At 44.5% G+C, this 27,162-nt stretch overlaps 1 protein-coding gene across 2 annotated transcripts; it reads left to right on the top strand.

Moving 5' to 3' along the window:
- The first annotated feature begins 317 nt into the window (after positions 1-317).
- PEX6 (peroxisomal biogenesis factor 6) lies at positions 318-23,979 on the top strand. Of its 2 annotated transcripts, XM_048482311.1 has the most exons (17): positions 318-1,617; positions 3,189-3,352; positions 4,172-4,255; positions 4,693-4,795; positions 5,478-5,614; positions 6,725-6,836; positions 7,784-7,992; positions 10,632-10,824; positions 11,435-11,511; positions 12,594-12,726; positions 13,520-13,725; positions 13,993-14,054; positions 16,693-16,801; positions 18,285-18,401; positions 19,686-19,763; positions 21,305-21,444; positions 22,317-23,979. In XM_048482311.1, the coding sequence occupies exons 1-17, from the start codon at positions 694-696 to the stop codon at positions 22,448-22,450; spliced, it is 2,982 nt and encodes a 993-aa protein (XP_048338268.1). In that variant the 5' UTR covers positions 318-693; the 3' UTR covers positions 22,451-23,979. The 2 variants fall into 2 exon arrangements, with proteins under 2 accessions (XP_048338268.1, XP_048338275.1); XM_048482318.1 differs by lacking the exon at positions 22,317-23,979 and having other exon boundaries at positions 19,686-19,740; positions 21,305-21,408.
- Positions 23,980-27,162: the final 3,183 nt, after the last annotated feature.

Here is a 27,162-nt window from a genome sequence, read left to right as displayed (position 1 = left end):
TCTGGCAAGAATAAGTTCTGTTTAGCGAAACTTTGCACATTGTTAGATGTCATTGAATTGGTCCTAATTAAAAGTATTGCATGAATTACGTTCGTGTGTGTGCTTACTTTTGGACTAACACGCCTTTAAACCACTTTTTACTGGAAGTTCCAATACGAGGCTTATGGGGGGTGCGGGAGAAACACAAGGGATTTAAGATACACAGCGAAGCTCCATCCGTCCAATTTGTACCGGAACTTCCTACTACATGCCGTTCTACTTTTTTTTCCAGCTTTATGGTTGCCTCCTTTTTCTGTTATGCGTTTGTTAAAATTCGACGCAGAAAGGCGACTGCGGCGTAAGCTCTCCCATGTCCTCGTACTCTCCTGCCTGCCTTCTCTATAGCGTGAATTTCCGGCGGATGTTCGGGTAGCTTTTCTCTGCAGAGTATCCCGCGCCCCGCCGGGTGCATCGCCTGAACCTTCGGTAACCATTACACTGAGGTCTGGGAGCACCTTCATAGGAAGCTAGTTTTTGGTCTCACGTGTCTTCGCTGTCTATGAGCGCACAGTGGTGGTCTCCATGGTGAAGCATTTCCCTTCGTGGCGCGGGGGACGCCAGTGAGAAAAGCATCTAAGGACTTGTCGCCCGGCCGGACGTGTGCCGATGAGGCCTGCGCTGCTGCGGTTCCTTGCCGAGTGACGACTGCTCAGCATGGCGGTGGCCGTGCTGCGGTGCCTGGAAGCGGAGCCTTTCGCCCAGGAGCTTCCCGCGGGGACAGGGCTGCTGGTGGCCCCGGCTGGGTTGCGGTGGGCGTCGGGCCCGGGCGGCATGCTGGTGCTGGCCTTGCGCCCGGCGGAGTCGGCGGCGCAGCCGGTGCTGCTGTGCGCGACGCTGCAGGAGAGCGAGGCCGGCTCCTCGGCGGGGCCGGAGCTGTGGCTGAGCCGGGCGTCGCTGCGGCAGCTGGGCTTGGCGGCGGGCAGGCGGCTGCGAGTGTGGCCGGTGCGGAGGCCGCCCGTGCTGGGCTGGGCGTTGTTGGGGGCGGCGGCGGCGGCGGCGGCGGGGGGGCGCGCTCCTCCTTCGCGCGCGGGCTCCGGCCCCAGCTCGGCCGTTCTGGTGCGGCGCGGAGAAAGCTTGCCGGGCTGCGGGCCACTGGTGCTGGAGACCCGGCCGACGCTGCAGGGCCTGCTGGGCGCCGGCACCCGCCTGGCCGTGACTGAGCTGCGGAGCGGCGGTGGGGAAAAGAGGGAGCCTGTGCCGCCCCGTCCGCCACTGGTGTCTGCCTGGGCGCGCCCCGGCGAGCGGTGGGTAAGGGCGAAGCGCAGAGCCCCTGCCCCGGGGGTCGGCGAGGGTGCGCAGGCTGAGACTCTGTGGGTGAGCCGCCGCTGTTTGCGCAGCCTGGGCCTTTTCCAAGGAGAGTGGGTTTCGGTGAGCAGAGAGCGCGGAGAGGAGGACGACGGCTGCCCGGGCAGTAGGCCTCACTTGGCCATCGTGCGCACTCTGGAGCCACAATGGGACTTCCCTCTTCGCCGACCCGCCGAGGAGACCTGTTTGCATGGGGAAGCAGCGCTCGTCTCCCCTGCCTTGGCCTTCAACCTGTCTTGCGACCCTTTGGATGGCAGCCTCCTCAAGATCCAGGTGGGTGAGAGATGGTAGGAGGAAACAGGGTGCTGTCGGTGCGCAGGAGATGTTTAAGCAGCGATAGAGGAGTATTGGCTGTTGGATGGAGGTTTAAAGGAATTGGGCTATGGAGAACAATCTCTGCATAACCTGCATAACACAGGTACAGTTGCTGAATCAGGCCACATCTGTTCTATGCTGGGAAGTTTGAGGAGTTCCTCAACACACACACACCCACCAGTTAGGATAAGATATGTCCTTAAAAGTCAGGCTTCCACAAAGAGTGCCTCCCTAGGGCCTTTGGGTATTTTCTGAGAGAAATAGCTGGATTGATCAACTGACCCCCTTCCCCCCCATATAAGGGGGGGGGAAGCACTGATGATGGAGGAGGAGGAACCTGAAACTGTCCCAAGTAAGTGGAGAGATCATGTTGCAAGATGCAATGATGGTGTGCTTTATTTCCTGGTTGTTGGTTAGAGAGAACATTGGGAAAGGAAGAAGAGAAAGTTTGGCAGTCTGTGAAGGTCTGCTTGTGAACAGTTATTTTCCTGGTTTTGGGTGGCAAGTTAGAGTTGTTCTCCAGGTGACTGAATAAGCATCTACTCAAAGAGTTGCAGCTGTTTTGAACTTTGGAAAAGGAGCTATAAATGCTTGTCCCTTCCAAGACTGCTTTTTTCCCAGTCTCCTTATCTGAACAGAGAAAAAGCAGTATTGCCTTAGCACCCCACATTGTCTCCCGAACACAGTCCTCTCCCATTTCTCTAGGAAAGGCATGATGGGTTATTCAGTCCTGCTGGTGTTTGATCCCATATCTCTTTAGTTGGGAGTAAATATTTCTAAAATCAGTGGACTTTAGTCCCAAGTAGGTATGCGAAGAATTTTAGTCCCCATCCAGAAAGGAAGGTTACAGCCTTACTTGAGAGCTTCCACGATGCAGCCTAGTTTAATTTAGCACTCAGGGACAGCACTGTGGATATCATACAGCTGCACCTCCTAGTTCTCCATCCTATTTTCTGGAGGGGAAGAGGAACATGATGAGGCAGGAAGTTGGAATTGGAAAAGAGTGGGGCAGCAGGGAGCTAATGGGGCCCAGGCAAGCTTAGCAGAGGTTGGATTATTATATTTTAACAGTCAGTTTGCATGGCTGATTTGGCCCTGGTTTAAATCTTTTTAGGCCTGGTAGAGTGACTTGGGTCTTAGACATGCAAACTAGTATGATTTTTTGTAGGATAGGGTGCATTTATGTTGGTATCTTTTAAACTAGTGTCACAAAGGTGACCTGATTCTGTTGTGAATTGAGTCAGAAAACTGTCTAGAAATGGGATGGAGGTGCCAACATATTGAGAAGGATTTTGTGGGGTATGATAGAAAATGTAGACAGTGTTTTGGTCATTTCAGAGTGTCAGGTTAAGTTATGGACAAATGAGATAGGATGATGCCTTTTTATAAATCTGAAGACAATGGGTGAACAAAGGGGGTGAAATCAGGTTTTCCTCAGGTGTATAAGTTAATGATCTAAATAATGCTGATTTCCTGGCTAGTGTCATAACAGAATTAAAAAACATTATAGAGCTGTTTGTCCTCAATAGAGATATGGGGAGACTGCAGGTACAGAAGAGGAGAAAGGAAGTCGGTCCTTGCTGTCCATACCACCCTTTGCCAAGGAGCTACATATAGAGATTGTTTCCTCACCAGCCTACAGCACCACAGGAGTCTATGACCAAATTCTCTACCAGCACTTTCGAACACCCAGGTTAGCCTTTTAGTAAACATGCTAATTTAATCTCTGTATCCCTATTTATGAGATCAAGGGATAATCTGGCCGTTGTAGTTCTTATTTACTTCTTCAGTGCACTGCATGACACTGTGCATAAGTGAACTTTACTTAATATTTCTGAATAATTGGGTATATAAAATGTTGACTTTGGAGATGTTTTGAATATCTGTGTCACATTAGTGAAATAATGTATTTACAGTATCTCAGAGAAAAAACCCTAGTGTGATTCTCTATGTTGTTAAACCTGCTGCTCTCTGAGATTCCTTTACCAAGTATCATTGGTCCCCTTTCCTAGACTTAAAAAAAATCCAGTTTTTCTCAGGGCCTGCTGATTCTAATCACAAACCTTAGTTCACAATTCTGTTTCTAGATTTTCAGTGGTAATAATTAATTGTTAAATGAAAAGTGAGACACACTGTGGGAGAGACCCACTTTTTCTTCCATTCATTTTTCTTGTAACAATTTGATTTCAAATGTAAAGGAAGTATGTTTCAGTACAGGTATATATGGAAGGAGCACTTCTGATGCTTTACAGGTTTAGATCCATAGCATATTTCACACTGAAATTGTAAAGAGATGTTTCCTTTTTTGAGAAGTACAGGTGTATTTATGTTCTTGCTTTGTATTCATCGTAAAAATTTACTCATTAACCTCTTTTTTTTTCATTTTTACCAGAGAAAAAAGCATTTTAACTGTGTTGTCTGCTCCTTATCATTTTGGTGTCAAATTATTCTTTTACTTACAATGATAATTCTTACAACAAGATTATTCTTCATCATTGTTATTTTTTCACAGGTTAGTCCAAGTGGAAGATATTCTTTGTGTGCCAACTGCTGGACATCCTGAATTCTTAGAAGGAAATTCAGAGAAAATTTTAAGGTATGTTTTCTATGAGCTATAAGTTAAACAAAATGAACTGTGCAGTTTGTGGTCATCAAGAAGCTTAGTGTAAAAACAAACTGAAGAAGTTTGGATGAAATTTGGAATAAGTGTCTGGAGAGAGAGGTCTTGGAAAGATCTTGTATTTGATGAGCAGAAGGCCTTTTTACAGTCCTTGTTGAATAAGACTTGAAGTGTGAGGAGGTTCTGTAGTGCTAGGGAGCTGAAATTTATATTCAGCATTGTAACAAATGAAGGCTGGTATGTGTATGTGAGGGGTGGGGATTCCATTTGGAAAGAACCATGAAACCCAGTTTCCAGCTCAAAATATAAATTTATTTCTATCAATGTTCCAGTTCCTTCCTGCTGATGAAGGGCTAACTTCTACATCCAAGGTTTTTGGTACTGGGATTTTAGCCTGTTTGCTCTTCCTTCAGATGGCCGGAGCTCTACTTCAAGGTGAAAAAGATAGTTGCAGCAGAGGGAAGAAAACAGAGTATAGGGTACTTGGCTGACACCCAGAATACTTCTTTATTTCTGGTAAGATATTGGCAAGGTGAGAAACTTTATTTAAAATATTTATTAGCCACCTTTCTACACCTTACAGAAGCCAAGATGGCTTACAATGTAAATAAAGCTGAACACATTAAAAAAAATTAAAATCACAATTTAAGACAGCCAATCAATAGAAAAACTGACTCAATCAACTTGCATTTAATTGCTAGCATCAGAATATGTATTCACCATGTATGTGTATGCTTTTTTCTTTTTTTCGGTCTTTTCATTTAGTATTACTGTTATGGGGGAGGGGACTAGATTGGATTTTTTCATTTCTTTTAATCTGTGTGTTATTCAGATATGTAAAATAAATAAAAATTCTCTAAGACAAAAAAGAATATGTCTCTGTGTGTATGATGTTGATGACTCTGCAGAGCTTACCATGAACTACAACATGGCTAGAGTATTGCATACAAAACCTAAAGAGTTGTAACTAACTGGTAGGACACCCTTGTCTCCCAGTTTTTGAAAACAACCTTCTTTTTCTCCTCAAACTGTGGTGGAAAATGTCTACCATATTTTGATTGTAATTTTGCAATGCTGTCAACACAGGGACAAATTTGCTTTGTGGGTTACCAAATGGCTTTCCTCCTAAAGAACAATGGTTGAGTGACTTGAGAATACTTCTAAATGAAAGGTGGTCTCTGCCTGCTTTATTTTGAAGGGCACTTCAACAAACAATCCTATCCCTTCTTTTCCATCTCAAAACACTGACAGTTTTTGGAGCAGTTTAGCTCCTTCTGGACTCTGGGATGCAGTGAAGCAATTGTGTGACATTCTTGGACCATACTTGCACAGTAGGTAAGTCTGCTCTTTCATCTTGAATTCTCTGTAGTAAGAGACTAATACACTTACCTGTCTGGTCTGGGGGTTGTATTTTGTGTCAGTATAGGGCAACTATAGAATTTGAGGTGTATGTGGAATTGTAGGTTTTTCTGGAGTGCAACCTCTGAGCACTGTTGGTTGAAGCTGCTCTGGTACACCCCCTCCTCTCCCCTGAATTTATGTTGTATGATTAGAGTCCTTTCTATGTGACATCATATGTTTCATGGACATTTCTGGCATGTAATAGGAATATTGAACCATATAGTATTGTATGTGGTAGCAAGATGGATAAGAAAATTATTTTGTAACTTGACTGTTTTGGCTTCACAATTTTCTCAAAAGTAGACAGGTTGTCATCTCTGCATGTAATGTAATTAATCAAAACTGAATTTATAACTTTCAGAAGTTTTTACTTAAGTTACTTTTCTTTTATAATTAGAGAACTGTTTGTGAGTCATCATAAAGACCATTTTCATACACTTGTAATGCATGAATGTAATGTATTTCATACACTTGTAGCACCAGAGGCTAGCTTGTCAATGCAAGTGTTATTAATTGATCTATCATCTATGCCAATAAAGGCTTGCTTGCTTGAATTGATCTACCAGCATGTCTTTTCTTACTACTGTTTTATTCCTAGGAACGACCTAATCTGTCTAGCTGGTTTATTAGTCCTAATTATAAATATTTATGGTTCTATCTTCCCTTGCATGGACCTTTCATTGCATGGAGAATGATGATGATACTGGTTGAGATTATTTGCTTTTCTGTGGAATAGGGGAGCAGCAGACAGCAACTCAGAATGAAACACTAGATAACACCTTCAAGTGTTGATTTCAGCCAGTACCAATCTACAGAAACCCTGGCAGTTGTAAGATACCTATTTGAGGGCATGAGCATTGTTATGAAGATACAGTATACTGTATATAGTCTTTTAAAACAGTAAAAATGTTAAATGTTCACATGTAATGTACCCCCTCATGTTGCCAAAAGGGTCTGCTCTATAAACCAGGTTTTATGGATATAGCAACCAGTTAATCTACATCTTTCTGCCATATAAACATGTTGCTGATATCTGTGTTCCAGAGAGTCTCTGCTAAGTGGAACTGGAAGTGTTCTTCTATCAGGATCTAGTGGTGTTGGGAAAACAACAGTTGTTAGAGCTACCTGTAGCTGCCTCAATCTCCACTTATTCAAGGTAAATTCATTTAGCCTTTAAGTTTCTTGATATGTGAACTTCCGTATATAATCGTGTATAAGTCGAGTTTTTCAGCCCTTTTTTTAGGCTGAAAAATGCCCCCCTCAACTTATACATGAGTCAGTGGCAGGGCTACCGGGGGCAGGGCGGGTGCGACATGTACCGGGCGCATGGCTTTGGGTCACGTGGGGGGCAGAAAATCCCCCATGGCACCCCCCCACTCACTTTAGCAAATGGAGCAGGCTAGAGAAGAGGCCTGCCTGTTCCCTTCCAGGCTGCAAACAACCTGGTGGGAACTACATTTCTCAGGGTCTCCTTGGAAATGTAGTTCCCACCAGATCTTTTGCAGCCTGGAAGGGAACAGGCGGGTCTCTTCTTCAGCCTGCTGCATTTGCTAAAGTAAATGGGGGGGGGGGGCGCTGAGCAGGGACCCCCTCTGCCCCAGGGAGAAGGCGGGCACCTTCTCCCTGGGGCAGAGGGGGAATGGCAGAGGCGCCCTGTCCTGTGCCACTGGCTGCTGCATTTCCCACCCTCAATGTATACACGAGTCAATAAGTTTTCCCAGTTTTTTGTGGTAAAATTAGGTGCCTCGACTTATACTTGGGTCGACTTATACACTAGTATATACGGGTAATAATGTTTGGAAGATATCATAGGCTGTATCACAGAGTGTATCACTGTTGACAAATAGCATGTGCTTTTTGTCTCTTGAAATTGGGGACATTGTTGAGGAGAGTGTTTCTCTCCAGAAAGAGGGCCTCTAGCACTGAGATAGGATTCACTGTGTACCTTCTGGGTGCTTGGCTTATCTCCTTTTGAAACCGTTCAGTGATGGATGTTCCGCAGTGCTTCTAAGACAGTTGTTCCATTGTGCTGAAATGACTACATTTTGACAACCTAAAATCCTCACAGTCCCTTTTCGATCTTTGTTGTCTATGTGCATATAGGTGGACTGTGTCAGTTTGTGTGGGGACACTAGTGGATCTACAGAAGCAAAGCTGCATGCTGCCTTCTCACAGGCTGAGCTCTACAGCCCTTGTATCCTGCTGCTGAAAGATGTAGAGCTACTGGGGAGAGAACGCAGTGGGCTTGAGGAAGACTCCAGAGTTATCCTTGCCATAAGGCACCTTCTCCTGGACAGAGAGGCAGACACCAGGTGTGACACTGGTTCATTAGAATCTTCTGATACTCATTGGAGGTGTCCTTCAACTACTGTGAGAACTGTATTCCCAATACAGTATGCTTTAACTGAGCCACTTTGAGCTGTCTGTATGTTGACACATGACATGTGAATCTGTTCTGGGGGAACACTCCTAATTTGTGGAAGGACACTTATGAGCCTTTTCACTTCAAAAAGATATTTTTGTTGATAGAACCTGGGTGCAAAACCTGATAGAAGGTTTGCTCACATAACCTATCCTTAGCAGAGTTGAATAATGCATGCAGCAGAGTGGTTAAGAAAGTTATTTCTTTTTATATAGAGTTTAAAAAGATAAAGCAGGCTACAAAACACATATACAAAAGAAAGCAGTAAAAAACTTGAGTGCACAAGCACTGGCATAAAATGTACACAGCAATATCACAAAGAAGAATCATACACAGTTATGTGCATGAATAGAGAGAAAGAGTAGTAACAATAGTAGCAGCAGTAGAAGTAGTAGAAAGAATGTAGAAGCCAAGCCCCAATTAAGTAGTTGGTAAAGGTCACTCCAATTAGGCAGCTGCTCAGCATTATCCCAAGGACGCTCCTACAAAACTTAAACATACATAGATGCCAAATACTCTAACACAGGGGTAGGGAACCTTTAACACTCAAAGAGCCATTTGGACCCGTTTTCCATGGGAAAAGAAAACACTTGGAGCCGCAAATAATTTTTGACATTTAAAATAAAGATAACACTATATATATATAGGGGTTTTTTTTACCTTTTACTCCGCTCATTCTGAGAAGCGCATGGATGTGCCTGCCCTGCTGCCTGCAAGGCAGGCAAGGATGAAGCCAGCGGCTCGGCCTTGCCGGCTGCTGGGAAAGCCCCTGCCCCGCTGCAATGGGGCGGGCGAGAGGGGAAGCTCGTGGCGCGGCCCAGCTGACCGTGGGCAGTTGGTGCGCCCGCCCTGCTGCTTGCAGGGCGGGCAAGGATGGGGCTGGCTGCTTGGCTCGTGGAGCCACAGTGCAAGGGCAGAAGAGCTGCATACGGCTCTCGAGCCGCAGGTTCCCTACCGCTGCTCTAACATCTCTAACTCTAACTTTCTATATTAGTTCATTTGAAACTTAAACGTGTTAGATGGCTAATACAGATACAGTGAAATATTTGAAAAGGTGAAAGTAAGCCAGAACAGACCAGTATAGTGCAGTGGTAAGAAAATGTCTGAGTCCTTTCATCGACCTTTGAAATGTCCTTCAGGTGAGGGTTGTGACAGGCAGGCTGACCAGGGGACAGAGAAGAGTTCTGCATTGGGCCAGCAGCAGGTGGCTGTAGGGACAGGCGAGGTACTCACTGCCCTCATCAGGTTAGCGGCAGAGCCAGGGACTCACATGCCACGCCTGCCCCCCTAGTTTGTCAGGGTGTTGCGCAAGTCATGCTGGTAGGCATTCAGAGTCTTCCTAGTAGCCGCTATTGCTGTGACTTGAAAAGACTTCCAGTCTCCATGACAATCAACAGTCTTGCAAAAGGCCGAGAGGGAGGTAGGCGTGCCTCACTATGCTGGCTCTAAGATGGGCTGGGAAGTATCCACTGCTGATCATCTGCTTTAATCACTGTGGAGGTGGAGGCAGAAGATAACCTACAGAGCCACTTCTCTTCTGATCTGAGGCCAGGGAGCAAGTGCCACTGTGGAAACAACTGCTTGGAACATGGGTGTGTGTGTGGGGTGGGGGTGGGGGGTTCTGTTCTAATAAGAAATATAAGTTGCTTTCATTCCCTAAATGTTTATGGTACAAGGATGATAAAAAAAGATGTACAAAGTGAATGATATGAAGGAGACACATTAAGTAGTTCTGGTGGAGCAGGAAAATGCATACAGAGAAGTCTGCTAGTACTGTTTTTGTGCTGTGTATTACGGAGGTGTTGCACTGCTTCTTTTCTTTTGTATTCAATTGTTTGGGATTGAAGCAATTTTATTTATTTTATTTATATCCTGCCCTTTCCCCCATAGGGCTCAGGGCAGGTTATAAAACCTAACAATCAAATTCAAGAAGGAAAAGCAGGAAATTCAAGAAGGAAATCTTGATCTATCCCTCTACAGTACAGTACAACCCCTGGCTGGGAGATTAGAGGATCACTTAAGTGCTGGGAATTGGAAGGGTAGATCAAGATGTTGAAATATATGGTAACAGCAGCAAGAATTGTGTTTGCAGCAAGGTGGAAAGCTGAACACTACCCAGATCTCAGGGAATGGATGAGTAAGCTCACCGAATATTTAACAGTGGCGAAATTAACCACTTTGGTACATAGCAGGCTCTCTACAGAGATGGAAAATGTTCTTGGATTCTATAAATCAGTGAACAATAATTTGAATGATCTTATAAACTATGATCTGGGCAACTCAAGACATTAAGGGCAAAATAGATAAGAGATGATTGAACTATGTATTAATTATCAGATATTTCAAAATTTGAACTAGAATTTAATAATGTTGGGAAACATGTTGGGTGAATAGCAGATATACCCAATTTCACAAAATCATTATGTCTGATTTTATTATCATGGAATAAAAATGTAATGTAAACAAAGATACTTCCTTATGGTGTTCAAGTGATGGCTTTCAAGTGTCCACCTGTGTTACTCTCCGCAGTTACCCTGTCCTGGTGGTAGGCACATCATCCAAGCTTGGGCATGTCCCTGCAGACTTGCAGACCGCTTTCCTTCATGAGGTGAGAATGGAAGCTCCTTCTGAAGAGCAGAGGAAGGCCATGCTGAACATGCTAACAGAGGGCCTCCCTCTGGGCAGAGAAGTGAGCCTAAGCAAACTAGCTCGGCAAAGTGCGGTGAGTGACACATCCCTCCCAATGACATAAAGGGTGGGTAGCCAAGCAGTGGTGGGAAGGAAGTAAAGTCCCGAGTCTTAAACATTCGCTTTCTAGCCTCTTGGCCCATCGTCAAAGCTAAAGTGAAGGGTGAATCAGCATAGAATGTTCCTTGTTGCCACTTAGGCTACATCCTTACAGTTCAAAGAACCGCCTCCCTTCTCTGTATAAGTAGTGTGCCCTCAAATGAAAGTGCTGATTTTAGTTGTTTGGATGACTATAGCAGAGTCCCAGAGAAAAACATTTACAACAGTAAATAGGCTAGGAATGTGGTGACATTCAGCTTCTTGGAGTCTACTTGACAACTTAGTATTAAAATCGGGATCTTTATTGAACATGGAGTTTTTAATAAGTAGCAGCATAGCTGCTTTGGTTTTCATTACTTCAGAATTTGTGGAAAGAATGCATGATGAGATTCCCTAATGGGGAATTTCAACGATCATTCATGTGCAGGTTTTTAAAAAATATATAGAGAAACATCTTCATGCTTCTTTTAAAATGCTTTGTTTGCAGCCTGTATTGCCACACAAGTATTTCCCCCATCTTACTATGTTTCGGTCTATGTCTGCAGGGTTTTGTTCTAGGAGATTTCTGTGCTTTGCTTTCCCACAGCAGTCGTGCTGCCTGTACCAGGATCCAGAATTCAAGGTACTGAAAGAGAGCTTTCTGGCTTGTTCACATTTAGACAAGTGGATTGTGAATGGCACTAAGGAAACTAGTTTGGGCCTTTCCCAAAGACTATAAGCCACTCTTAGGAGTGAGCACAACTGTCTTTTCTGATCCTTTTGGGATAGGGTCAGGAATAAGTAGTAAACAGACTAGTCCCGTGGTGGCGAACCTATGGCACTCCAGATGTTTATGGACTACAATTCCCATCAGCCCCTGCCAACAAGGCCAATTGGCCATTCTGGCAGGGGCTGATGGGAATTGTAGTCCATGAACATCTGAAGTGCCATAGGTTTGCCACCACTGGTCTAGTCCCTTTGTTCCATTTTTCTGTTTGTCTTGGAGCCCCATCCAAAGGGGGGCAGGCAAATCTGCTGTGGGAGCAGAGCTCAGGCAGCACCAGGGAATTCGCCCTCTCCGGGACACATCCCCCAACCACGGTGCCAGCATTCCCACACCTGTGCTGCTTTGATCTGGGGATGTGGTTGGGGGAGGGACTGACTTTAACCTGCTCCATCCTGGCCGTTTCATGCGCCAGTGGCATTTGGTTCAGACTTAAGCCACCAAAAATAGTGGCTTAAGTCTGAACAGCCTCATAGAGGTTGCTTGGCATCAGGGAGGCTTTTGCATTCTTGCAGCCTCCCCATACTGCTAGGAAGCCCCTTTGGGAGCGGCAGGGCAACGCCGCTCCAACGCTGTGGTCGGGCACCCGGCTTGTGGATGGGGCTGCTAGTTTACCCTTGTAAACATCTTCGAAGGGTTTATGATCTCTTAACTACATCAGAATGTGATAGAATTGCACCAATTTTCATCCTCTGATATGAGACAAAAATAATCCTTTTGAGGGCTGCAGAAAGTATCCTCGAAATCTTTACTTTTATGGGAACATCTGCTCATGGCCATCTCTCCTCTCCGCCAATGATGTGCTGCTTTAGTACAGTTTTTAAACTTTAATTGTAACATCACAGCTGACTGTAGAATTTGGAGACCCATGATTTAGTCAACTTGGTAGGGATCAGTAACGCTCAAAATGACTCTGGATTTTTCTGTTCCCCCTTTACCAGTTTCCCAAGTGGACTGAGCAAGGACGAAGAGCAGGATTTCTGTGCTGCAGGTTTCCCTATCCTAGCAGAAGACTTCAGCATTGCGCTAGATAAACTGCATGATGCTCATTCACAAGCAGTGGGAGCACCAAAGGTACGAAACAGAATAACATGGAGCCCGCTAAGAAACCTCTGACTCTGACCTAGATAGTCCAGGCTAGTCTGATCTTGTCAGATCTCAGAAGCTAAGCAGGGTCAACCCTGGCAAGTGTGTGGATGGGAGACCTCCAAGGAATACCTGGGTTGTCATGTGGAGGGAGGCAATGGCAAATCGCCTCCAAACCACCTCTCTTGCCTTGAAAACCCCACCAAGGCTGCTGTAAGCCAAGTGTGACTTGATGGCAAAAATGGAAATCTCTGACTGCTGAATGGCTTTTGTTGTCGTTCATGCTTCATAGAAAAGCAGGTTATGTTTCGAATAAATAAAACAAATCAGCAGTCACTTGTATGTTCTTTGGCAAAACTGCTGGTGAGAGCTTGGCAGGTGACACCCCCCCCCCCCCAATAAGGATTGAATGGAGAAGTTGTTCTCAAAAAGCTCTGCTGTTTACTGTTGCAGATCTTCTCATATTGAAAGAGGGCTGTACTTGCTGATTTTAAGTTTCAGTGGGTTGTATACAGAGGGAGCATATGTATAACCTGATCTGTTCATGGCACAAGGCCATGTGAGGCCCATCTCTCAGGACTTTTTCTTTGCAGGGATCAGGGGGATTTGGGTAATGTGGCAGGAGTAACAACTGGGCTGTAATGGAACATTTAAGGATAGCTGTTGTTCAGGGAGTTTATGGGACTGTATTCCTCTGAGAGCATCATAAGGTCATTGCAGATTTTTTGGGGGAAAAAGGGCAATGGAACCAGAATATTACAAGGCTGTTCTCTTGCTGCAGATACCATCTGTCCTTTGGCAAGATGTTGGTGGGCTCCAGGATGTGAAGAAGGAAATCCTGGACACCGTTCAACTTCCTCTAGAACACCCAGAGCTGTTATCTTTAGGTCTCCACCGCTCTGGTCTTCTTCTCTATGGCCCTCCTGGAACAGGAAAGACACTGCTAGCGAAGGCTGTAGCAACTGAGTGCACCATGACGTTTCTTAGGTAGGCAGGGAGGTAATGGTGATCCATGGAATATAGACATTAAAATGTGGTTAGAATTCTGCTTGCAAGACACTGAAAACAAGAAACAGCCCCATCAATTCAAGGATGGGCTGCAAAAGTTTAGAGACCTGTGATAAAAAATTAACTGATTTGAAGAATGGTGACTGAGTTGACTTGGAAACTTCTGTTACGAAAAATTTGTCAAATTTAATAAGGTTTGAGATTAAAGTGAAATTATCATTGTCTTTTTTAATTTTCCCTTTTCAGTGTGAAGGGACCAGAGCTCATTAACATGTATGTTGGGCAGAGTGAAGAGAATGTGCGTGAAGGTTAGTGTGGGGCCATCATGTTTGCTTGGAGAATTCCGGCGTTTTTTTTAGAAAAACACTGTTCTTGCCCCTGAAAAAGTAAACTTTTGCAAATCTGTTCCCAATCTGAAATGATGTGCAAGCATTATGTTTAAGTAACCAGGCATGATTAATTTCTGTGTATCTGTAACACCAGCAGTTTTCCAGCAGTAGAGAAACATGAAACTCTCAATACCAATTGACTATACCCTTTTCCACCAGAAGATGTACATGTGGTTAGTTGTGGTGCAGCAGAAGTGAAAGTACCGTGTTTCCACAGGTGAAAGTAGTCCCAAATGTCTATGAGCATTAAAGGATCAATTTAAGTGCAGCCTTTGTCAAAACCATTATTCTGTGCACTTTTAAACATCGTAGTTTGATAAAACAGCATTTATAGTGCATTGAACGACTATCAGTAAAAGTTCTTTCCCTAACATGTTCGAGCTCTTGCTTTCATTTTTCTAGCACTTACCATTTTGTGTCAACTTCAAGACCCTTTGTGCTGCCGCAGCTAGTTGCAGAACATTCCCAGGAGTTTCCTCTGCTTGCTGCTCATCCAATGGCCATTTCCCTGTAAAAAGTTGATGAATAAACTTTGTTTTCTCTGGCACACGTGTAGCTTTTCTTTTCTTTTTTTTGTTTTTGTGTTGAGGGAAGTGTCTTCATAGTAGAACGATGCAATCTAAGAATTGCAAACATTTGGAGGGCAGGGCTACCTCCTCTCAAGCAGCAATGGGTAATTTGTCCAGTGGAGGACTGATCTACCTATTACTTTCAGTCATGGTAGATCAGCCTGTCCTCTGTGGAGGGTAGGTCTACCCGTTGCTTCTTAAGCGGTGATAGACCTGCCCTCCAAACAGCTATGATTCTTAGTTGGTGTAGCTGCAAAGACACCTCCCTCAAAACAAAAGAAAAAACTACATGTGTGCTGGATCACCAAGGAAAACAAACTTTATTCATCAACTTTTTACAGGGGAATGGCCATTGGATGAGCTGCAAGTAGAGGAAACGCCAGGGAACATTTCACAACTAGCAGTGGCAGCAAAGAGGCTCCTGAAGCTGACACAAAATGGCAGGGCCTAGAAAAAGAAAGTAAAAGCTCTAAAGTGGGGGTGAGGAGGTGGGAAAAATGAACTTAACTTTGTGTGCCTCTCCCTGTCCTAACCCTCAATCTCCTTCAAAGTGGTAAGGGCAATTTTCTAATGTTTAATTTTTTCGTTCAAGTCAGGGGAAGGGGGTGGAATGGAACAAGGCAGGCACTAGGACCCTGCAGAACATTCTACTGTAAATAAGGTCCAGGAAGGAGTGGCAGACGAATTTACAGTTTTACTTAGATCTTTTGGTGGAAAAGGTTATAGATATTATAGAGAAAGCAGGACAGCTGAATTCTTTTGGCAGGTTAGATATTTGGTCCATCAGCTAAGCTGTCTTTTGCTCAGCTGCTGTGCTCACTCTCCTAATCACTTTGTTGTTTTATTCTTATAATTCTTAAAAGAATTATTCTTCTAGTTCCTTCTTTCTTATAGTTTTTCTTATCGTTCCTTCAGCCAGATTCTTTGCCATTTTTCTTTTGCTTCTTCAGGGCAGCTCTTTTTCCAAGTTTCTGTCAAACTCAGTTTATTACATATATTTATGACCTGCCATTGCAATGCTGTTCTTTCTGTACACATATGTGCTCAGACTGTTGCTTACCTGGAGGAGTTGTCTGTTCTTATGATCCATCTTCCAGATCTTAGTAGTATAATTTTTTGTTTAAAAACTACACTCAGCCTCTCAACTAAAAAAAAGTATGAGACACCTTACAGCACAGGTATCAAACTCACGGCCCTCCAGATGTTATGGACTACAGTTCCCACCATCCCCATGATGGGAACTGTAGTCCATAACATCTGGAGGGCTGCGAGTTTGACACCTATGCCTTACAATATTAATTTGAAGCATAGCAAATCACTACAAAAATACAAAAAAAATGACACTTTCTGAAACAGCCCAGCTTAATCTCAGGCTTCTTCGTGACTTGCAGTGACTGGCAGCATTTGTCCCAGCTTGGTTTCCCGCCTGGGACAGTGATGGCGAACCTATGGCACGGGTGCCAGAGGTGGCACTCGGAGCCCTCTCTGTGGGCACGCGCACACAGAGTTCATCATGTGGGGGGCGGAAAATCACCCCCACCCCCACACAAATCTAGACTGACCTGGGCCACTGAGTACAACGTGCGTGCACCGTGGTGAGCAGGGAGGACTCGGCTGGCGGGCCTGGTACCTGTGCTCTGGGTGGCTGCTGCCTGAGGGGGGGCGCAGAGGAGGCAGAGATGCTAGAGAGGCACAGAGCGTTGCGCATGGGATTTGCTGGAGGCTAGAGCAGGCTGGCCCCTGCTCGAACGGGTGGGGTGGAGGAAGAGGGAGCCAACTGTTTTTTTCTAAACTAAAACCTCAGCATTCAGGTTAAATTGCCGGGTTGGCACTTTACGATAAATAAGTGGGGTTTGGGTTGCAATTTGGGCACTCAGTCTCAAAAAGGTTCGCCATCACTGGCCTGGGAAGATGCATGGAGAACACTTACCCCATCACATTTGTTCGTTGTACTACATGTACTTCACCTTGCATTTATCTCTTCTCAGTGTTTGCCAGAGCCCGAGCAGCTGCTCCATGCATTATCTTTTTTGATGAACTTGATTCCTTGGCACCCAATCGTGGTCGGAGTGGAGATTCAGGGGGTGTTATGGATAGGTGAGTGCCCCTTAGTTGTTGCAGTGATAGTCTCTGATTTTGCTTGCTCAGTGCTACATTTCACCATGTCTTTGATTTTTGTAGCTGGCCTGCTTTCTCCTCTCTCTCCAGGGTTTCATACTTTTCTGTATTCCATGTTTGGCCCGCTGCTTTGGACAAGGCTAAAGTAGTTACAGGCATCTTGTAAAAGCTGGATCCAGCATGTCACCATATTTCATGCAGTATCCTTCAAAGGTTAAGGCTTGGCTGCTCAATACCAAGGCTTAATTCTAAAACATACGATGAGAATGATTATAGATGACCATGGTGTCTCGAAACCCAGTTCATTTTAAGAGTATCACAAGGCCAGTGAACCTATACTATAGTAACCATCTGGCTACATGACCTCCAGAAATATGTCTACCTATAGCCTCCTTAGTTTCTCAGTTTAGTTGTAACACTCACAAAATGCCTTCTTGTTCCTCCCATGTGAGCAGATAGGCTATTACTGCTAGAGATAAAAATCTGCTGAGATGAACAAGAAACTTCCTATGTGTTGGATAGGTTCTTGAACCTCCTCAGGGTAGCTTTTGGCCTTCGAAAGAGGGCAGTGGTGTAATTCTGTATTTTGGGATTATATCTAAGAGGGAAACCTGCAAGGACTCACAGGAGAGGAGATTTCCCCTCCACCACCAAGTCCTTGCTATCTCTTTTCCTGTGCTGGTTTTCTTGGCCACCATTGTTTCGTTCCCTACCCACCTTCCTATCATTTTTCCGCACCCTTCTCCAACCACTCACCTAATCTTTCTTCTTCTCCTCAGCTGCTTGCCTCCTCTACCATTTCTAACCCCCTCATCATCTCCCTTCATCTCCTTCCACGTTTGGTACCATTTTGGGTTGCTACATTAACGCCAACATGCCACTCAGTGTGATGTCTACAAAAGCAATGGCCTCACTTTTCCTGTTTGGGGTATTGACTACTTCACAAACTTTTGCTGAAAGTTTTCATATTATTCTGCAAACTTGTGTTTTCTCCCAAGTTTGGTGAAAGCATATATCTTAGCCCCATCCCCCCCCCCCCCCCCCCGGGGCATTTTTTATATGTGTGGGAAGTCATTTATTTGCTAGATGACTTGGCAGTATTTCTGAAAAATGTGTAATTCTGTTAATCTTATAGTCTGAGTGATACCATAATTATCTCTTATGAGATGACTCTGTTCTGTCTTTGTTTAATCTGTCATTTTGGATTTGGGCAAGTCACCTTTCTTCAGTGTGTTGCTTTGTCTGGTTTATCGATATGAGACCCTTCTCAATAAGACAAAAACTGTCTTTCCCAGTGGTATACAGTATGTGTGAACTCAGCTGGGAGTTCTGGGAACTGGTCACACATACTCAGATAACTGATTTGAAATAGTATGTTCTCTTTGGATTCCTGAGTCAGCTCACTTTTTCATACACTGGGATTTATGGTAGCCCTGAAATGTCATCTTGTTTCACTTGGCAGAGTTGTGTCTCAGCTACTAGCAGAACTTGATGGACTTCATTCTTCCCCAAATGTGTTTGTTATTGGAGCTACAAATAGACCTGATCTTCTGGACCCGGCACTGGTCCGGCCAGGCAGGTACGGTGGCTGTCGTTCTGGGCTCACTTCTGCATGCCGGTGCAGTTGCCTTCCCTGAGTGCAGTTATTGCAGAAGCTTAGCTTGAAGGACACTAGTTTGTCATGAGTGACTTCTTACTTGAAATGCACCAAGTCTTTATAATAGTGCAAGATGAAGCTGAGTTACTACTGGTATCTTTGTGTTCTCCATTTATTACAAATTTCGTCTCCTGTCTTTAAGTGTAAAGTTTTGGCAAAAGATGGTTCTCCACTCCCATGCTTTGTAGGGGTATAATTTTAGTCAAATTATTCTACTTTAATTGCAGTCTTGAGGTGCTGTCCCATTTGTTGGTCCCTTCTTGTCGTAGGTTCCCAGATATTGGTTCTGTTAAGAGCTAATGCTTCAAGAACCCTGGTGTAGCAATGCTTCGTATGAATGTTGCTGTATAAAAGGAGTGCTAGAGGTTAAATCCTCAGATATCCCATACTTCTGAAACCTCTAGCAAAGTTCCCTCCACGTGTCCTATGAGTTGAGGGGAGGCTCCCTGGCTGAAGCATATTGGTTCATGACCAGCGTCATGCTATCTAAATCTCTCTGAGATCTCAATGTGCTGATTGTTAAATCTGCACACTGGGGTCAGGTACGGAATAGGAAGATGTTTGTTCAAAAATAAAAAAGAAGGACATTCATTTAACCAATAAGTCACTGCGGCAGAGGAAATGGCTACCATTTTGGGTTAGCTCTCCACTCACAGGAGCAATTCTCCTTCATGGAAGGCACAAAATGGGTAGAGCAGCCTTCCTTGCCCCTCCCCTTTGGGATCAGGCACCTCTGCCAGCTCTCTAGCAGAGAGCCAGCTGCAGCCTTTCTGAGGGCTGACTTCCTTACTGTCATCACCACCATCTCCTGCTGCATAAGCCAGGTAGGCAGTGGCAGAGCGGGCGCTCTGCCACTCTCATTCAGGCAGGCAGGAAGTGTGGGAGCTGCCTCCTCATGAGCCAGTCAGGTTGAAGGAGGGAACAGAGGATGGGGATGAGCAGCTGGTGCTGCATGAACTGGGCAGGTAGAGAAGGCTGCACTGCAGGCAGGTGCAGAGAGCTATGGGGGGAGGATGGGATCCCCCTCCCCACCAGCCTTGTTGATCCCCTTCTTGTGATAGTCCAATAGAAAGTTTAATTTGTAGTCCTCATGTTTCATAAGGCCATTGGAGATATGTAGGTGCTGAAGCTATTCTCTATGTGTATGTTTGTGGTGGTGGGGTGGTTGGATCTAATCTCTGAAGAATTTTTCTGCTTGCTTGACAGATTTGATAAGCTGGTCTATGTAGGGATCAATGAAGACCGAGACTCTCAGCTGCAGGTACTAAGCGCTATCACCAGAAAGTGAGTGCCAGTCTGTCTGCCTACTACAAAATAAAGTGTTTGGCCAGAAGCTTCTTCCTTTTTGTAAGGATTTTATGCTCCCTGATATTTCTTGCAAATGGGCTGGCTGTTCCAATAGTGCTGAATGGATAGTTTCTCTGCAGCAGTGTCTGTGTCCCACTGCATCCACTGTGTCCCACTGTGTCCCACTGCATCCCACTGTAGCACCATGGCCATCATCAAGGGCATTTGTATAGCATTGTAGTTCTTTAGGTGAGTTGTTGCATAATTGCAGTCTGACATCTGTGCTGCCATTGGCCCATTTGAAGTCCAGCTGAGCTTCAGATCATTAGAGAATAACTGTATAATTTTGTTTGTGACCTTAGCCCATGTCAGCAGCATCTTCCTCAAAATATGGTGCAGAAGTTGTTGTGCTTTGAAATGAAATTATTGGGCTTAGAAGGTGTCATGTTTCAGACTCCCTGTGTCACTAAGACGATTCTGCATGGGCCAAAAACAGAGGTGTGAAAATGGTGCAAACCTTTTTACACTGTTTTAAACCCTTTTATACCATTTTCACACCGCTGTTTTTGGCCCATGCGGAATCCGCCTATGTATATACTAGATTTGAATCCAATAGCACTTTAGAGACAAACAAGATCCAACAAGAATGGTCTCTCAGGTGCTACTTGTTCTGCAACAGACCAATATGGCTATCTTCTAAAACAGAGTTTATATTGTTTTCCTTTGCCTGGGTTCAGAGTTGGTCAAAGGCACACTCCCACACAAGTGCATGCCACCTTGCTGTAGATTTGCTCTCTGGGCCAACATTTCCCAAATACTTTGCAAGCTAGGATTGGGCCTGGTGAAACTGGAGGGAAAAGGTAGGCCAATGATTGTGCTGGAGGGAGACTCTTGGGAAAGTTATTATAAGTTGCCCCAGGGCGGGTGAGATGATCCCTCACCCACAGAGGATATTTCTGTCCTAGGAGCTCCAGATCCTTAGATAAAGTTAGGAACCAGTAAGGTTAGTTGGGGTGTTTTCTTGTTAGTACCTTCTGCCCATTTATGACTGTTTCCTTCACCTGTGTCATTATTCCTTTGTTTTTGTTAAATTAATCTGTTGTTTTGCCTTGCCTGAGTCCTCATAACTCCACCTAGCAATGCCCAATCGATAGATGAGTCCTGTGTGCCCTGTTGGCCCTCCTGGACAACTGGTTGTCTTCTGTATAAAACAGTATGCTGGACTAGATGGTCCACTAGTCTGATCCAGCAGGCTTTTCTTACCTTCTCATGTGGCTTCAGAAGGTTTAGGGCAGGGGTAGGGAACCTGCGGCTCTCCAGATGTTCAGGAACTACAATTCCCATCAGCCTCTGTCAGCATGGTCAATTGGCCATGCTGGTAGAAACTAATGGGAGTATGGTCCCTATTCTATTTAGGGGAAAGGGGTGCTCTGGTCCCAAATTCCTGCAGTTCTTCCGGCCCATGGCTTTCTGAAGAGCTGTATTCTTGTGATGATGCTCCCCTGGTACTAACCCTCAGACCTATCATTTTCTGGCAGATTTAAGCTGGACCCTTCAGTGAATCTTCTGAGTGTCCTTGACAAATGTCCCTCACAACTAACAGGAGCAGATTTGTATGCACTTTGCTCTGATGCTATGATGTCTGCTATTAAAAGAAAAGTAGAGTGGATAGAGGAAGGTAAGGAAATAAGCACCATTTAGCTACTGTCAGCTGACATCTGCAGCTCTTAGTGATATATAATACATTGGGAAAGGACAAGTTACACTCAGTTAAATTCCTTCCCAAAGTTAAAGGCCAGTAAGCTGCACATACTGAGTTGTATATGGTTTTATCAAACATTTGGCAGAAAATGTTAATGCCTTTCGTCATCCTAGTCTGACCTGACTCTTGTGCAGGTAAGTCAAGAGACTGGATAAGTTGTACTGATTGAAGACAGGAAATAGTAAGTATTGGAAAGGCAGCGTGCTTTAAGATTCCCTCTTTTGTTGGGCCTTCCTTGTGGGAACGACTTACATCTCTGTATTGTATGTGAGTCCTAGAGCCTTTTGTACTGTGAGGCCTAAGCTGCTGCTATTGGGACCCAGTAAGACCATTATTGTTTTTTTCTTTAGAAAGTAGGCAGAGTCACTTGAGGACCAAGCTGTTTGATATGGACTATACTGGAACACTTTTCACCTCTTCATGAGGCAACACTAATACTTTCCCGAAAAAGAGAAGCCTGCTTTTAAGGAAGTAGCTGTTTGAGATTTTTGTGCACGTGTGGGTCTTTGGTTCAGCTGCTCTTGTGATTCAATTGATGGCTGAAATGAGCAGTCTGTGGAAACTGTAGTGGGTGATTTGGCAGGCTGAAGTAATGGTTCCCACCAGAAAAAGGGAAATCCATGAGACAGAGGAAAAATGCATGCCCATTGAATAAGGAAGTACCTTGTTCAGCAGCCTTCTCCCTCTAAAAAAGTTGTGGGAGATCTGTCTATCCAATCTAGACAAGCATTCTGGTGTGTGTACCCTGTGACAAGACTAATTTTGTAATTTTCACTTCCTTTCTCCAGGACTTGATACAGAGAAATCAGAGCTACTACTGACCATGGATGACTTTGTGCAAGCTGCCACAAAGTTGCAGCCTTCCGTGTCTGAACCAGAACTGCTCAGATACAAATTGATTCGGCAGCGATTTACTGCTTGATGGACATCCAGCTGGAAGGCAAGGGATATATTCAATTGCAACTGTACAATCGCAAAGAATCCAGAAGAATTTGCCTCAGGAGCACTCTGTTGGAAACTGTAGTGGGGGGTGGGGGATTGTCAGTCACAATCTAGTGAATGCTGGTGACCTGATCAACGAGATAGAGGTAATGTGACCTAGTCATAGACTGAACTGATTGTACTCTAGCTGAGTTTGTCATCTTCAGTGTGCAGTACCATTTTGATTATAATTTATGTAATGAAGTAGCCTCATTTATATTCACAATAAGTGTGAGAGATTGGGGAGAACAGGGGCTGGCATGATCTTAGAAAGCCCTGCCCCGCAGCCTCCATGTAGGCCAGGAGCTAGGTGGCGGGTGGCCCAGGTGGGTGCCAAGACCATCCGCCTCCAAGCCCTGCCCTCCCCCGACTCCCTGCAGCCCTGCTCCTCAGTCCAGCACCCCCTCCATGTGACCAAAAGGCGTGCACCCGGGGACATGGGTGACCTCATGTCCCTATAGGGCTTGCACCTCTGGCTATGACTCCAGTCAACAGTCCACTGCTTACATTTATTATTTCTGCCTTACCGTGGCTCTAAAAAAGGCCTTTTAATAATGGAAGCAGATTTGTTTATTTAGAAGAATATACCAACAAATGTAAAACATGACCATTAAAACTAAAACATGACAATTAAAACTATTAAACAAAAAACCCCACAGCACTGCAAGGCTGGCACTGGCTACCTATAACTAGCCAGTTGAGGGCAAAGGCCTCCAAGCACAACAGGTGGCTGTCCAAGTATGTCCAAACATTCTGACTGTAAGCCTCATCCAAGTAACTTGCCAGTTATCTAATGACATAACTTGTATTAGAATTACCCTTTGTGGGCATTCATTTTAAGAGATGCATGTGATTTATTCCCTAGTGTCACAGTGGACCACTGTAGATTCAGTGTGGATGTCCTTTCATCTCGTTTCTCTTAAGGCCAAAAGTGTGGTCCCATCTAGTTTAGCCCATAGATATTGTCTGTACAGAAAGTACAGCATAGAAGAAGGAAACAATTTCTTACCTTTAGAGAAGCCTTTCAAATTTTATTAATTTTGAATCAACTTTCCAATGTGACTCTCAATAATTAAACCATAGTGCAAGATTTAAAAGCAACATAAAACCTAAATAAAATCACCAAGAGAACAAACTTGAACCAATAGCTTTTTCCTGAGGACAGGATCACCAAAGGAAAGCATCTTCTGTTCGGGCATCAAAAGGCCAACAAGGGTCATAAAGAGATTTACTGAGGAAGGAGCGTTTACCTTTGATTCTTCTGCTGACATGGCTGTGGCTCTCCCCTATAGCCCTTCAGCAGGGTCCTTGAAAAGACAATAGTACCTATGCCCAAACTAGTGATGGCTGTATCAGTCAAGACCATTGCCTTAGAGTCCAGAAACCAAATAGAAGCCAGCAAAGATGTCTGTAAAACTTGTGTGTTTCCCATGGCTCTCTGTATTATAAAGGTATTTTTTAGTAGCTGCAGCTTCTGGACACTTTTCAGATTTACTGAGAGTTTATAGTAATTTGCGATTATATTAAGATTAGTGTGTATATGTCTTGGAAAGGCACAGTTAGTGAACCAGCTGAAGCTGGTAAAAGGCACTCTGCCCAACCCACGGGACATGCAGGATTAACACTGTGACTGTGAATTGTTAGAGGGAGTGCAATTGTATCCAACATGGACTAAATTCCAGTTAGACTCCCATTCCACCAGGTGGTTTAATGTTTTCACCCATTGCCCTCAAGTGAGCAAAAGCACCAATCAAGACCTTAGCTGCCTTCCCCCAATTTGACAGAGTTTGGTGTCATCTGGCTACAGTGCAGCCCCTGTCCCTGGGGGAGAGCGGGACCTCATCCAGGTCAGAGAGACCTCCAGCTCTTAGAACAAAAGACCCACGTGAGCCAGAAGGTTCCAAACTTTATTCTGCAGTGCTGGAGCAGTTTGTCTCAAGCTGCTTAATCATTAGCCATTCCCTCAAATAGCATGGAGGTATGTTAGCATAAAACCCATTAGGGGTCACTTCAAGTCAGATTTACAGCAAAAAAAAAGTTTGCCTGGCTGTCCTGAGGCATTCTGGAATCCATCTGAATCCATATGCTGTTGATAGTCGATCACTTTTAATAGGTGGTTCATAATGAATGTGTGAGCTGTCACAGTGATGTTCACTCTCAGTCTAGTCATCCATCCACTCTAAACCCATAATCTAATCTGCCAAATGCATTGTGACTCCTAAATATTTTAACAGCTTCATTGCTTGAGGTCCTGAGGTTGCTCCCTCTCTGCCAACAGGCTGACTGCTGTCAAAAATCCCCCAGCACTTCACAGTATTCAGTGATCTCTGCACTGTGACCATGACCTCCCCTGCCAGCTAAAAAAGAAAACCTGCTATGCAGTAGAGTGGTTAGCCCACTAGCTGAAGCCTCCTTCTGTTCTCTTACTCAGCTGCACTATTCAAGTCGGTTGTCTACTTTTGTGGGAGCGGGAGAGAAAACCTGGCAATGGAATCTGTGTAACACTGACAGACCACATTAACTGCTCATGGGTCCTAGCCCAACACATCTGGACCAGAGCCAGGGTATATCAACATGCCAGATTTGCTATCTTAAGCTGGATTGACGTCACAGCCCATGATCCCCCCCCCCAATTACATGGTGATGTATAATTCAATAGGCTTAGGTGCAGTGGGAAGTCAATCTCATTCCTTCAGCTGCAATGGTAGGAGAATTGGGAGAAATAATGTTGTGTTTTGGACCCAACTGTGTTTTGGACCCAACTGAGTAAAAAAGGAGAAGAGTCCCTTTAGCCACCAAAGATGCATTGCTGTGGATCATGGCACTAAATGCATGGCTTTAAAATAGGACACACAAGATTAATGGCTGGTACTTGGAAGGATCTGACAAAGGGCTGTGGCTGTTGGGCTACAGGTATCGTGATGTAGCACTGCAGTCTACAGCCAAACTTACAGAAGCAGCCCTAATTCTATAGTAACCACTACCTTTTTGTCATTGTCCTGGGGTCTAAATATTTTCAGAAGAAATCACAAGCCTTTCCTTACTTGGACAACGGGTTGGACCCTTGCCCCAGCATTTCCATGGGGACAATTGAGACACATAACCACACAGTCACACAGCAAACCTCTTGACTTCCCCCTCAAGTTTTTAATGGGTGGAGGGTTTCTAGTTCAAACAATTATAGAAGGTCAAGTCCGGCTGCAGTGGGAGAAAGGCATGATCCACTGACGGAACTCCTGTCAGTGCTTATTTTTTAGCAGGGTTTAAGCCAAACATGCTGCACATATGGGCATTTTAATTTATACCATCACTTTTCACTGCTAATGAAGAGGTACAATTAAGCAGAATAGCAGAATTCATACTTCATCAGCATCTAGTATGTATTTGTGAGATGGACCTTGAATTTTCTCACTTACCCAACGGCAAAGAATCTCAATTTACACATTTCAGCTGATGTCTGCCAGTATTTGTAGGAGACCATTAAAACTAGCACAGGATCCAACTTTCAAGAGATGCAACTTCCAGTTCAAAAAACGTGTGTTTTAGAAGGCCACAATTCTCCAGGACACCCCTCCTTATGTTCAGGGCATTTTATCACAAAACACAGTGTTTGTCCAATCTGCTGCTACTGCTATTTTGGTGATTTTCTTACTTTAAAGTGGTTCTCTGTGATCCTCCACCAATCCAGCTTCCTGTAGTAAACATGCTAACATCAATAGCTATAATCATGTGGACCTTGTAATATTACTGAGAGCAAACAAGGCCATCTCATTCCCTTTCATTCGAATAGGGTGAACAAGGGAAAGGGAACACTTTGGCAAGTGGGTCACTTTATGGGAACAGAATGTGGTTTTAGGCTCCACAGCCAAAATCACATCCCACCAAAAGTAATACAGGGTAGGAAAAATAGCATCTGCAATGGATGCATTCTGGCCCTACTGGCTGAATACATGTGACTGGATCACACTGACTCCCTCCTATCATCTTGGCGGCAGCGGTTCTTGTTGCTTATATGTCCTGTTGCAAAAAAAATTTTTGTAAATGGGTGTGAAAAATGTGCGGGGGGGGGGGGGGGGTTTGCCAAGCATGTCATTTGGGTTCAATACTAATTAAACAGCAATATTGGGAACAGTTTGGTGATATAATTTTGCATTGGAAAGTGGGTGACAATCTTGACTTGCAATTACAGTTTGCTCCCATTACAGCTTGAGACACAGCAAAGAAGTTAGGAACAGTGGCTGTTCTATATCATGCCCAGGCCTGCCTCTACAACTAATTTAAATACTATCAATATGCATTTGTTCTTATTTGCATTTACTATAATTCTGGTTTTGTTAGTTATAGAGAAGAGAAAGAACTATGCAGGCCACTGAGGTTCCCCATGCCACTCCATTTTTAGCAACCTTATACATCTTCCTCTCTGGCTTCTGAAATTTCAGCAGATATTACTCACACAAAAGAGAACAAAGACTTTTAGGCAGCTGGATTGTGACACACACACACCCCAACTCCACACTCAGCCGTTGTTCCACGTTCCCATGCTACACTCTGGGTTGATGCTAGAACATCGTCACATATAAGTATTGGAGATCTCCTAAATTAATGCTCACAATAAAGTCCTAGCTCATAAGTAACTTTTACTGTCAGGCACCT

Source organism: Sphaerodactylus townsendi, linkage group LG01 (assembly GCF_021028975.2).
Source record: "Sphaerodactylus townsendi isolate TG3544 linkage group LG01, MPM_Stown_v2.3, whole genome shotgun sequence".
NCBI classification, from domain to species: Eukaryota; Metazoa; Chordata; class Lepidosauria; order Squamata; family Sphaerodactylidae; genus Sphaerodactylus; species Sphaerodactylus townsendi.
Note: the sequence above shows the minus strand (reverse complement) of the source record. Positions and strands in the feature narration are given on the sequence as shown.

What these genes read in the sequence shown, in the direction of transcription:
- PEX6 (XM_048482311.1), top strand. Translation starts at nt 694, where the DNA reads ATGGCGGTGGCCGTGCTGCGGTGCCTGGAAGCGGAGCCTTTCGCCCAG. An exon ending in ACCAGGATCCAGAATTCAAG is followed by an intron (nt 11,512 to 12,593) that starts GTACTGAAAGAG and finishes CCCCTTTACCAG; the next exon opens with TTTCCCAAGTGGACTGAGCA. An exon ending in TGAAGAGAATGTGCGTGAAG is followed by an intron (nt 14,055 to 16,692) that starts GTTAGTGTGGGG and finishes ATCTCTTCTCAG; the next exon opens with TGTTTGCCAGAGCCCGAGCA.